Raw genomic sequence first — 12,749 nt, forward strand, 5'->3', positions numbered from 1 at the left:
AGAAGTTCTTTTAGTTGACTTTTCTTTCAGTCCATCAGAGCAACAATCAGTTCATAACCTCTCAGTCATTTTAGAATGAGAGAGGAGATTAGCTTTGCAACAGGACACATCAATAAAACACACACAGTGCTACATTAACCAGACCTCCAAGCCATTTTCTCCAAAGCAAGAAGGGAATAAACATGGTCAGAGTAAATCTCTCATCCTTACTGTTGGCATTATTCTGTGGAGCAGTGGGAAAGAGATTTTGCAGGATTGCCATTCATCACTCCATATTCCTGTTTGTGACAAACAATGAGCTCGCTGTTTTTTCAATGAGAAAAAGTCAGTTACTAAGCAGTTTCTATTCAGGAAGAGATTATAGGAAATATCAGCCAGTCTGCCCATCTAATTTTTGCAAATTTCCCTCCTCCTCACTGGAAAGTGCAAATCAGACATAGAAAATTTTGTTTCACAACATACAGTAGGAGACTATGCCTATCTGAAGTAAGGCTGGTTGCTTCTGTAGTCATTATGAAAGCTCAGAATAAGCACATTGATTGCAGGGATCAAGTAGATCTCTTATCCATGACTGGAACAATGCTCTGAAGCACAGTAATGAAGCACTGCTGGTACAGACGGTTCTTTTACTCTTTACCAGTGTTACATAAACAGAATTGAAAAGTTCTCTACAAAAGCAATGTAGTGTAAAAGTGTTGTATTCTCTGAATTTTCCAGCTGTGGGAGAGGGGAATATACAGCTGGAACTAGCACATGGGAGAAAACACGATGTAAAAGGATGTGTGGAATTAGTAGGTGAGATCATTTAGCTCACCAAAGCAGTCTATATTTGAAAAAAAATGTTTCCACGTGTCTCCAGCAAGAAAGGTATTACATTTCTAAGATACCCCTGTTTTCTGTTATTGACGTTTTCCCCACCTGACAGAATTCTTACAAGATATGGCCATTTAAAGGGTACAATATATTCAGCCCAGGCCTATGACTGACTTTCTTAGTAATGTACCTCAGTTTCTCATGATTCTAAGATATTCTGAGGATGGTGCCATTATGTATATTTATTTCACTTTCTTTCTATGCAGGCATCAGTCAAAAAGGTAGCCAGACCGACCTAAACCTTTATTGTCTATATGAGGCAGCTGCAGCTTGTAGCAGCCCGTATTCCCCTGCTCTACATCCATACTCCACATCTATCACCTGCCTGCACCCTTCTGCGGGCAGGGATCCTGCTCTCACTGGACCACACAGAACCTCTGAGCCTGCTGGGGATGTACATTTGCTAGAGTGTAGACAGAAGCACAGTTACCCTAATCATGAAGAGAGGCCATGGGACCACAAAAAAAGTCCAAATCCAAGACCCCTTGCATCCAGAGCCTTTTGACTGCCAGCAGCAGAGGAGCAGAAGGTAATACATCTTGGCTCCCTTATCAGGGCTTCAGGTATCTATAGAGGCTGCATGAGATAGTTTTCATCATGAGGTTGGGTGAAGTGGATTGGGACTATTAATTTGGTACTGATATGTAAATGATGGTGATTACCTAAGTTTGGCTGCACCTTTCCTGGTAAGTAGTTCTTCCTGGCTCTTGACCTTGCTCACATGAGCCAGGGAGAAAAAATATCTTGTCACAGAGCTAGTTAGTATTTTACTGAGATCTTCAGTAAGCCAAGAAAGCTGGACAAAAAAAGACTTCCGCTTTTGTCTTTTCCTCATTCAGCTCCTTTTCTGAAGCCTTTTAAGCAAAGTAGATCTAAAGAAACAAGGTCCCAAATAGTCAGATTCCCCAGAGAATGAACCTGGGAATTAAACACAAAGATTAGTGAAACTGACTGTTAAGATAGATATTAGAAGTAATGCTTAGGGATTTGTCTGTTTGTTTGATAAATGAAAATAAACGAAGCATGTTTTTTAAAACTAAAAATAACACAGCATTTGCATCTGGAACCCTGGCTCAACATGTAGTTTATACATTCAAGTCATATTCCTAAGAAATCATACTCACCTTGAGGATGCACAACATATAAAAAGACATAATTTATCTATTGTCAACAGCAAAAGAGGAAAAAAATAGTATCTCACCTTTTGTGCCCTGCGCTTGTCTGCACGTTGGTTCTGGTGGTAGATACGGCTGAAGTTGGAGACAATGACAGGGACTGGCAGAGCAATGACTAAGACCCCACTCAGGGAGCATATTGAACCAAAAATCTTGCCAGCTATTGTCTTCGGCACCATGTCACCATACCTGGGTTAGAGAAGACAAAACCCTTAGTAAAGACAAAATCTCTTCTCAGTATTGAATTTCAAGATGAATTAATTGAACAATAGATTTTATTTGTCTTGCAAATAATACTTGATGCATATAAATATTTTATATACATATGCATAAATTACATAGCAAGCCCAGTGTTGTGCACACATATTTTTAATTTCAAGCTAATGTTAGGTATCCTGGCCATCAACCGCAGTCATCCATGTTTTACTTAATGTGGTATTCCCAAGCTGCCCCTGTTGCAATGAGAACAGATCTGGCTCTGAAAAAATATTCAGCATCTAAGTCATGTTCTTAGTTTATTTGTTTGATAGAAGAACTCACTGCTTTCCAATGATGAGATCCTAGGGAGACCACTTGATAACTTAGATGTCAAGCTGAATAATCTATTGTCTCACTAAGCTGATATAGTACTTTCATTTTGGAAGGTAGAGCATTTTTGGAACAGGGTGCCCAGGAGATCATGGACTTTCAGTCCTTGGAGATTTTCAAGACTTGATTGATCAAAAGCATGTCTAACCTAATTTGTTGTTGTTGATAGGCCTTCTCTGAGTGAGAGGCTGGACTATCTGACCTCCAGAAGTCCCTTCTAAGGTTTAAATATATATATATATTTTCTCTTAGCCAAAAGCAAACCCCACAAACTCAAGCCACAAAGAAACAACCAAAGAAATTCTAACTGCAGACTGCAGATCTTGGCAATGCTCAGAATTACTAGGGCTTGAATTTACCACACTTCTTTATGATTTTTTTTTTCCCAGCAAGTAAATAATGCTGCTGAGAAGTATGTAGAGGGATTCTGGTGACAGGTTATTAAGAGATATTGGCTATTTGCACTCTGTAGTCTGCCATATTCTACAAGACAAGTATGCAATTACAAACTACAGAGTTTAATAAAGAGATATATTAGGTTCAAGTACCATTCTGTTTTTAACTGTGCTGTGTTTTAAATTACTGTTAAATATAGATTGCAGCAGGTAAATTTAATATGCTTGTGAACAGAGATATGGCACATTCTCTATTGTGAAGAAACAATGCAAGAAAAGGTAAGTAATAGAACTGCAGTGGGAACAGTGTTTAGAAAGTGCTATTGGAAAAACAAAAACAAAAACAAACAAACAACAACAACAAAAAACAAACAAACAACCCCCCCACAAACTATCAGTTCAGCAGGAACTGGAAAGATAATAGAGAAGGGGTGTGTGTGTGTGTGTGTGGAGTCTTCAAGTCACATGGTCTAAATTGTGCACCTAATAATGAGAAGGGGGGGATAAAGGGTTGAGGACATCATATCTATACATGGTTAGAGAACACTTTATAGCAATGAGAGCTCAGCATATGTCTGAAGGAGATTATGTATCACCTTGTAGATGAAGATAAATGGTTTGAATGTTGTAAGATAAGAGAAAGGTGTTTAACTCAATGATTCAAATAAGTGTTCATCCAGGCAGACATAATATAGATGACCAAGTCTTAGTTTATTGACCATGACTATGTTGTGTAAAAGAAATATTTGGTTTCTTTATAAGGCATGCCCAAGTGTAAAATATTCACAGGAAAAAAGTACATTAATATTTGTACTAATAAAAAACTCACCACCTTAGAATTTGAATGCTGGTAATTGTTGATTTTATGACATGCAGAAGTGGATAAAAGGACATAATGTAATAGAATCCAATAGAATCTAAGTTATTAATATAGGTGGTCTCAATTACAACATGTATAAAAATTAAAAAAAACACTAGAGAGTTCAATCCCGTTAACATTTGCACCTCACAGGGTAAGTATTTTTGGAGCTTATCTTCCTAAACTGCCCAGAATCTCTCAGGGGTGATACATTCCCAACTGTTGGGCAGGGGAGTGGATAAAGGTCCCTTTGATGAATGGGATCCCTGGAACCCAACTAACCCCAGCAGTGGTGAGTGAGTGGGGGCACAAGACTGCAGATGGTGTGGGGCTGGAGGGGGCTGCCCAGCACCATCCTGTGAGCATTTGGTGGTGGGGGCAGTGGGTGACTTGAATCTTGTTTAGAGGAGGATGCCTAGGATCAGATTGCTCATAAATGTTATTGGTTTACAATAATTGTTACTGTTTTGCTTCATTTTTTAAATACGATCCAAGTATTCTCTGAAATTGAATCAAAATATATCAAGAGAAAGCTATTTAAAAGGCAGGATATATTTACACAAACCTGACGCAACCAGAACTTGAAACGCAAAATTTACACACACCTAGTATTACTAGGACAGAACTATCAAACTAGATTACCAAACCTATATTTAGATACCTAAAATTATCACTTGAAATGTGAAATTGCAGAACCTTCATAAGGCTACACTGTCATCAGTGACTTCTGTGGACTGAAGGCATTTCTGGGTCTAATTAATTTGGTTTGAAGTTGCTCGGAGATATATCATCCTGCTGATAGTGTGACACTATAATTATATGAATTAACCACAGACTGATGTTTTAGGGGTGGTGACAGGAATATTAGCAGATCCATCTCTAACATTTCGGTGTTTATGTGTAACCTATCTAGTGACATAAAGGGCTACCTTTTCATGGTATCTCAATGTTATGGAATGAAATAAAAAAATAGGATTTTTTAATATATGAAGGTATTTCACAATGTTTTTCTTGCCTACTGGGCAAAATGAAAGGTAGATGGATATATTGCTTATTTTGAAATAACTTCCTTTTGCTTTTATTTTTTTTCAGCTTGAATAAGTTGTACAACAGTTACATTTTCCAAATGTAACACTCTTTGTCCGTTCCTTGATGCTAATAATATCATTCACTTCATTAATGACTAACATAATTAGTTTTTCTCCTGCTGATAAACACTGCGTTTGAGATATTTAAATAAATTACAGTCAGAAAATATGACTGCCAAGAAATTACTTTACCTGAACGGGGTAAGAAATATATTTGCTCACTGTTATGACAAAATGGAGTTTTTACTACATTTACACTGGTTAGACTTGGTCTCCTTTGGGACAGTGACACAGATTTAAGTCTAGTGTAGACATGACTAGAATTGTTAATGAAGTTCCTTCTGCTGGTTAAACACTACCTTTAGTTATACTTCATATATCAGTGAATATCATCAACGGAAGCGGATGACATAAAATGAAGGGAAAATGTCTCCCTACAACCAATCTGTAATTGCTTTATTCCTTGGAAAGTCTAAACTAAAAAATAACTCAATTTTCACATGGCAGGGTAGCTTTGTGGTGTTTATATTCTGAAGTGGAAAAATCACACTTGATCCCTACGACAAATTTTGATTTCTGCCACAAATCTGATCTCTTCAGTCATGGAAACAAAACAAATATGGAATCTCATTAAACATTTTTCACACTTTTCAAAAGGGAACTATTTCAAGGTTTTATCTAGAGCTACCCTGCTTTTCTCCCTGCTATTCAGACTGTAAATGCAAACATATTCTCCTTTGTGTTTTTTTTTTCTTTTTTTTTTTTTCCTCTTAGTTTCAGTCTCTTTATAGCTTTGTATATAGTCTGTTCCACATATATCTATTATTGTGGGCAAAGGTCAAGTCAGTTTTTGGGCATTTATGATTTCTGCTGACAATCTAATTTTGCAACATCAAAAGTGTCATCACAATATTGTATGCCTTGGATGAGTGAAGAAAAAGAGACATTGTGTTTATCCCTGTTATCAGTCAGGGATGTTCTACTTCATTTAGCAGAAAGGGAAGTGAAAAGTATGTGACAAACTAGATGTGCCAGTCAAGTTTTATCAAATCACAAGTCAGAAACTATATGATCAAACTAATGCCTTGGTTTTACTGGATGTAGTCCAGACAGGTCAGACATGTGCTACTTCAGTTCATGGCTATCTGTTCACTAAGTGACATGGTATATGGATGGATTTAAAGGCATGCGCTTTTGTCTCAGTTGTTTGTATTCAGCAGGTAGCAGACAACTTCTGCTTATTTGACTCCTTATTGCAAGGGAAGACAGTAAGGAAGTCTATTCGTTTATTTTGAAAACAAATACTGAATCATTCAGAGTATTGATCTGAGCAACAGGGATATGTTTGTTATAGCTTTGCATGACAAATCTGGGGGCTTGAAATGCAGACTGAACCACACACAAATAGGTGAGCTGTTGTAGGAACCTGGGAAAAATGAATGTGTTTTGGTTTACAAATGCCCATTCTGTACCTGAAGTGTTATCACAGCAGAGCTAACCCTCAGACATCCACCAAATAAAGTGATACTGTTTTTCTGACTGTTGAGTAGAATATACCCAATGTTGCATATCCATAATTTAAGAAATCTTTGGCAACAGAACCTATATTTTTAGTATCATCAGCTACGTCTTATTTCTGAGTCTAATGAGGACTGTTTTCTGTTGGGTCCAAGACAAAAGATCTCATAAGTTAAAGTTCTGACATTACTGAAACAAACATACCTTTTAGGTATTTTTCCTTGAGGTGAGCAGAGAAGGTCTTTTCTTTAACACTCTCTATGTTATAGGAGTGACAATACTGCTTTTTTAAACTTCTATTCATTTGAACACATAAGTAATTTTTTTTTTCAAGTGAAAAGTAAGTGTATTCTAGAAGTTAAAATAACATATCACAAGAATATAGCTATTTTTATGTAGTAACATTTTTATGTGTGTTTGAGAGATCAGAAATGCAAATTTGGAATAGTTTACTTTAGGCAGAAACATTCCCCCCTAGATGATCTCAACAGAAAACTCTGAAATTGTAGGAAATGTATAGTAGGAATAAATCTAGGATGTGCGTTTTTAAGGAGATCAAATAATTTAGGCTGACACAAACAAATAAGGGAAAAAATTGTCAACGTTCAAAGAACCTAGATGCAGTAGCGTTTTCTGACACTAGGGGGCATAAATGCCATTGAAATTAAATGGAAATACAAATGAAAAAAAAAATAAAAAATTAATGCATGTTACAAATACCTCTGCCCTGTCCTATCTCTTTCGAATTAATTTACATTCTTTTACAAACATTACATTGATTGAGGTCTGTTATCTGCTCCCATCGTATTTGCTGAAGAGGGAAAGCTAGTAACATTTTTATTTTCAAACATGTAAAACATACCAGAAAATAATGGAGGTGTAAAAAATGAAAAGTCATTAAAATTAACTTGACACTATTTATTTTAAAAGCAAGTGAAATTATGATCAAAGAACAATGAAAATAATACAAAATCTATGGAAACTAAAAATCTATACAGAAGCTAGAATGGTGCATTTTTTCACCTGTGTAGTTGACAGCCGTGTTTCCCAGCGGATTTGGCATGTCAAGCAGGTAGCGTTCTGGCTTTTGGTACTGGAGGTGATTAACACAGTGCTGTGAATCTGACCTTTTTAATTTAGTCTAGCTAGTTTTCCCCCTGCTGTCTCCTCTTTCCAGATATAGTCTCTCACCCTCCATTTGCTTGGCTGGTCCAGGCAAGGTCAGTGTGGTGCCCACCTTAGTGGGGTGAGTTCCCCTCAGTGGGGAAGTGCCCTCTGGCTTTCCATTTTGGCTGATGACACCTTCCACTTCTCTGGGACCACATGCAGAGCCCCAGAGGGTGCTCTGTAAGACTCTAAACTGCAATCACACAGCTGCTCATCAGCCCTTGTGTTTAGACAGCCAGCCACCCAGTCAGGCGTGCAGTAATGTTCCAGCATTGGGGAGAAAGCAAGAAAACCAATTCCCAGCCTCTCTGGCACTAACAATAATCATGATGAATCTGCAGCCTTACCTAGGTCTTAAAATAGCCTAATGATTTTGGAAAAGTAATTTCTAATAGTACAAAATATTGCTGTTAGTGTGAGATGCAGAACATTATATGCATTATTCCAAATTTTATTCCAACCTAGGGAGATTCTGTACAGAATCACAAATAATCTTTCTGGCTGCTTTTATTGCTGTGAAGGGCCCTCTGTTGCAATAGCCCTCTCTTCAGCTCAGCAGTGACGGACGTGGTCCCCTCTGGCGTCCATGAATGCTGCTGCAAGCACTGGCCAGAATGATCATTCATGAATGATGAAGAGCACATCTGCTTCTCAAGAGCAGGAGTGCTCCCTGGACTTTCCGGACCACAGGGCCAGAGTCGAACCTGCCTTGCCAGACAGTAACACATTACTGCCCCTGTACCTGTCTGAGTTATCAGTTTCTGAAATACAAGGTTTCCAGATTTTTTTGTGAAAAAACGCCAGGGCTTTCATCCAAGAAACTTAAGCAGATTTCCAAGGTGGACAGGTGGACTTCAGTATTTAGAGGTCACAAAAAAAAGGAACTTTTGCATGTTAAAAAGTTAAGACTCGCTCATTAGAAACGCTTCTGAATTATTGCAGTCAAAGCAGAGATTCTGATGACCAAATTCCTTATGTTTACCAGGAAATACTAATATGGGAAGATTAAAAAAATGTTTTTATGTTTCTTTTTTGTCATGTCACCTTCAATCCATAGGAGAAGCTAATATCCTAACTGCTCCTGAGCTGCTGCAAAGCACTATAGAAGTATGATATCTGCTTAAAGTTGTATGGTGTCTATTTAAATAACCAGGGCTAAAGCTCAGCCGACCTTCAACAGCTGTGTCACACTTGCACAGATATGCTACTGAGGTGTGGGATTTTTGTTGTTGTTTTATATTTTTCCCCAGTTTTCAGAGGCAAAAATAAACATACTTCTTTGTCATTGTTGAAAAAGAGAATATTTTTGAATGGATCAGACACTCTTCATGAACAAGAAGAGTAACACAGCAGAAAAATTATTCTCGATGCAAAATTTTCAACCTGCCCTTCCTAGTACTACCAAAATCGCTGTGATTCCCACAACGTGCTGGCCATTATTGAAAGTCATAGGTGAAAATGGGTCTTTTTCAGAGTTTGCAGGCAAAGCCTGTCCTCACACAACCTGTTTTGTTGTAACAGGCTTCTGTAGGAAGGACAGGTGCTCTTGCCCTCCCATGTCCACTTGGGAGCAGTGAGTGCCCAAGCCCTCTCCTGCCAAATGGTGACATGAGACTGCAGTAACTGCAACTGAGGGTCTCCGCACACTGAGGAAAGCATTGGCTTGTGCTTTTAAGCACTTTTTTAGCCTTTTTTGTTTGTTTGTTTAAATGGTGTAACATCACAACCCATAATGGAGTACCTCGGAGTTGGGGGTTCCAGCACCAGCTCCTGTGATGGAGATGCTTATACGACGAGAGATCTGCCATGTATTTGGTGGGATTTCATGCTTAGTACAGCTTAGTACAGTTCTACATACAGGGGACTGTATGTCAGCAATAATATTCATCAGATAGTCTGCCACACTCTCCCTTAGAAAGGACAGACTGATTAAACCTTGCTTTTGTGGTACCATGGACATGTGAATAAACAGATCTTTGCCAACTTGCTTCACAGACAGACTCTTAGGACTATACAGATAATCTTAGGGAGCAAATATCAGTTAAGCATTTTAACATTAAAACCAGTTGGAAAAACGCCATCAGTGAAGAAGAGAAACTATCCATTCTGAGAGTAGAAAAAGAAGTGCAACACATAAGGCAATATTATAGAGATGTCAAATTATATCTGACAATTGCAAAATGGTGTCTTTGTCTAAGGAGGGTGCTGTAAATTGTTATGAAGCTGTTCCCTAGAGCTTCCAAGCTGCTTGGTGACTAAATGCTGGCAAGTTGACACTAATTAGTCATTTATTTCAACATTACATGCAACAACTGATAATTTAAAATGCTACTGGTAATAAGTTTAAGTGGAATTTCTAAATAAGCATTTAAACTGTGTTGCCTTAAGGATTCAACCTGTACATTTACAATTTTAAAAGTATCTAAACTGTAGTTTAGGAGTGAATTCTGTTTTTATAACACCACTGTATGTGAATGTAAAATGATCCAGGGCTAGATTTAGAAGAATAAGATAAAACTAACTCTCTCTCTTTTTTTTTTTTTTTTCCAGTTAAGAGAGTGTAGTGGAGAGGAAGAGGTAAATAAAAAATGTCTTCATTTCTTAAAATTATCTATAGTCCTCCGAATACTATATCTAATTAACATGGATTTCAGTTATTACTTTGCTGTATTAGTTCAGAATTTCAAGTCTTTGAGATACCATAGTGATAAGCAGAGAATAAATGCTTTGCTGTATAATTATTCATCAGATAGTACAAATGATTACAGGAAGAATATACTGTCACTCAGGTACTTTGCATTTTCTGGGGTCTGTAGACATTCCTTTTTTCTTTTTTTTCTTTTTTTTTTTTCAGTCTATTTTGTGTGAAACCAACAGTAACTCAAAGGAAAAAAAAAATGACAATTTGATCTTTGCTCCTGCAATTCTGACTTACTTCCCTAAAATAAAATATTCCAAGGTCTTTGCTCTTAAAAATCAATGACATAATACATATTTAGTCAGGACTCAGTTTTTCAATAGTTCTTTTTTCAGTGCATGTACCCACACACAAACACATATACATAGAATAAACTGGCCAACTTTGTCAAAGTTCAGAAAAGAACCAAAAAATACCAGTAACAGGTCAGATCAAAGCTTTGTCTAGACTCGTATTTGAGTCTCCAACATTTAACCTTGAACAAACAAACTTATATGGAAAAAATAGGGTAAATATACATGATAATATCCCTGAATGCTCTTCCAACCTCCAACCTTTTACAGCTCTGGTACTTGAGTAATTTGCAATTTCTTTGTAGTTAGTGCTTAATGCATTACATTTGCATAGGCTTTATTTTGTTCCATTTAATCCACATACATTTTTAGCATTTGCAACATTGGCAGTTCCTTGGTCTGCTATGCGCGGTCTCCTTTAGACTATTCTGACTGCAGTTCCTTGCTCCATATGAAGCTCCCAACAAGGTCCTCGTATTTGAAAAAGCAGCTGGTGTGTGATCTCCAGCCACCCTGCTCCTGTTACTTGTGGTTTCTTACTATTTTCCTTATCTCTTTTCCAGATTGACAAGTCCTACTCTGCCCATACAGAATCTACTCCCTGTATTTGATCATACCTTCTGCCCTTTTCTTCTCCAATTCTTCTGTATTATTTATGAGAAAAGAGGACCAGAACTGCACATGGTATTCAAAGAAGTACAGACAAGTTCAGAATAGCTTATTTTTCTGATGCCAGCTTGGACAATAAGTTATTATTATTCACAACATTAATATGTGATTTTTCATCCTTGTTATTTCTCTGTCCAAATCTTATTATTGGTGGGGCTGGTAATATTTGTCTTACATCCTAGATCTCTATCACTGACAGAGAAAACAGAGCTGTTAGACTTCTGGCACAGCATGGGAGTTTTGACGACTGTTGTGACAAAATTTTTACAAAATGATCATTGAAACGATATAGCTTACACAGCACCCATGCTACCCAGAGAAAGAAAATGCACTCTTAGATCTGTACCAACACTTAGGTTAACAGAAATACACCTTTGTCCTCTGAATACATTTTTTTTTCTGTATTCTTTCTGAAAATCCTTTCTTGGGAGAAGAGAACTACGAAGAAATACAAAGTTAAGAGGCAGTATTTTATATGTCATAGAGAAATAGAAACCAGGACGAATGCACACCAGGCTCAGATACACAGCATTTAAAGTAAATTGATACAAATACAATGGAGTGGTTTCCTGCAGTTCCTACTTAAGCCATTAACATGAACAATATCAGAATATAAAAATCTCCGTCTTCAAAAGTACCACCGTCTCTAGCTACTCTTTACATTAAAGATTAGGGATGAATGATGAGCAATGCCTTCTAGTGACAATCTGGCCATAGCACCTAGTAAAGACTGAATAAAGAACCCATACTACAAGCAGTAAACCAGAGCAATGTGGACTTCACTGACAACACCAACTTGTCTGTAAAGAGTCCAGTTCCAGGCTCTATTAATTCCCAGCAGGACAGTCTATGGCTTAACACATCCTCCCTGGGAAATGATTTCAAAGGCAGCTGCTAAATATCTTCCACCTAGCCTAGGTTCATGGAGGCTCACTGTTCTCTCAGACACTTCAGAAGACTTAAAAAACAAAACAAAACAAAACAAAACAAACAAACAAAAAAAACGCGTTTTATTCTTCAGTTTAGTAAATTTTTCAGCATAGTGAATAAAATCAGAATTGTGTCGTGAAATATGGATTTAGGTTCCTATTCAACTGGAATGTTTCTGAAGCCCGAGGGTATGTTTTGATATGCTGTCTTGCTTCAGCAGAGGTGAGTGAGAATTTTCCTATTAGTGTTGTGATTAGGTGCAGTCTGGGTCCAGTGTTCTTGTTTCATCCCAGAAATACTGCTGAAAATGTTATGTAATTAATTTCTCCTACAGATTTTCTTTCAGATGCAATACTTATGTTAAATAGCAGCAAAGTCAAAACAAAGCATTGATCTGCCAATCCATTCCTAAATTTCTCTTGAGTATATATTAGCCATCAGGTCAGACTGCGCCAAGTATAAATCACATTAACACTAGAAATGCACTGTGGAAGTC

At 37.4% G+C, this 12,749-nt stretch overlaps 1 protein-coding gene across 1 annotated transcript in view; it reads right to left on the reverse strand.

The window, feature by feature from the left end:
• KCND2 (potassium voltage-gated channel subfamily D member 2) overlaps nucleotides 1-12,749 on the reverse strand; it is a 296,380-nt gene that overhangs the window by 13,446 nt on the left and 270,185 nt on the right. Inside the window, exon 2 of the mRNA XM_035559342.1 lies at nucleotides 2,075-2,237. Within this exon, the coding sequence (XP_035415235.1) occupies nucleotides 2,075-2,237 (163 nt within the window). The remainder of the gene's footprint in view (nucleotides 1-2,074; nucleotides 2,238-12,749) is intronic.

Source organism: Cygnus atratus, chromosome 1 (assembly GCF_013377495.2).
Source record: "Cygnus atratus isolate AKBS03 ecotype Queensland, Australia chromosome 1, CAtr_DNAZoo_HiC_assembly, whole genome shotgun sequence".
Lineage (NCBI taxonomy): Eukaryota > Metazoa > Chordata > Aves > Anseriformes > Anatidae > Cygnus > Cygnus atratus.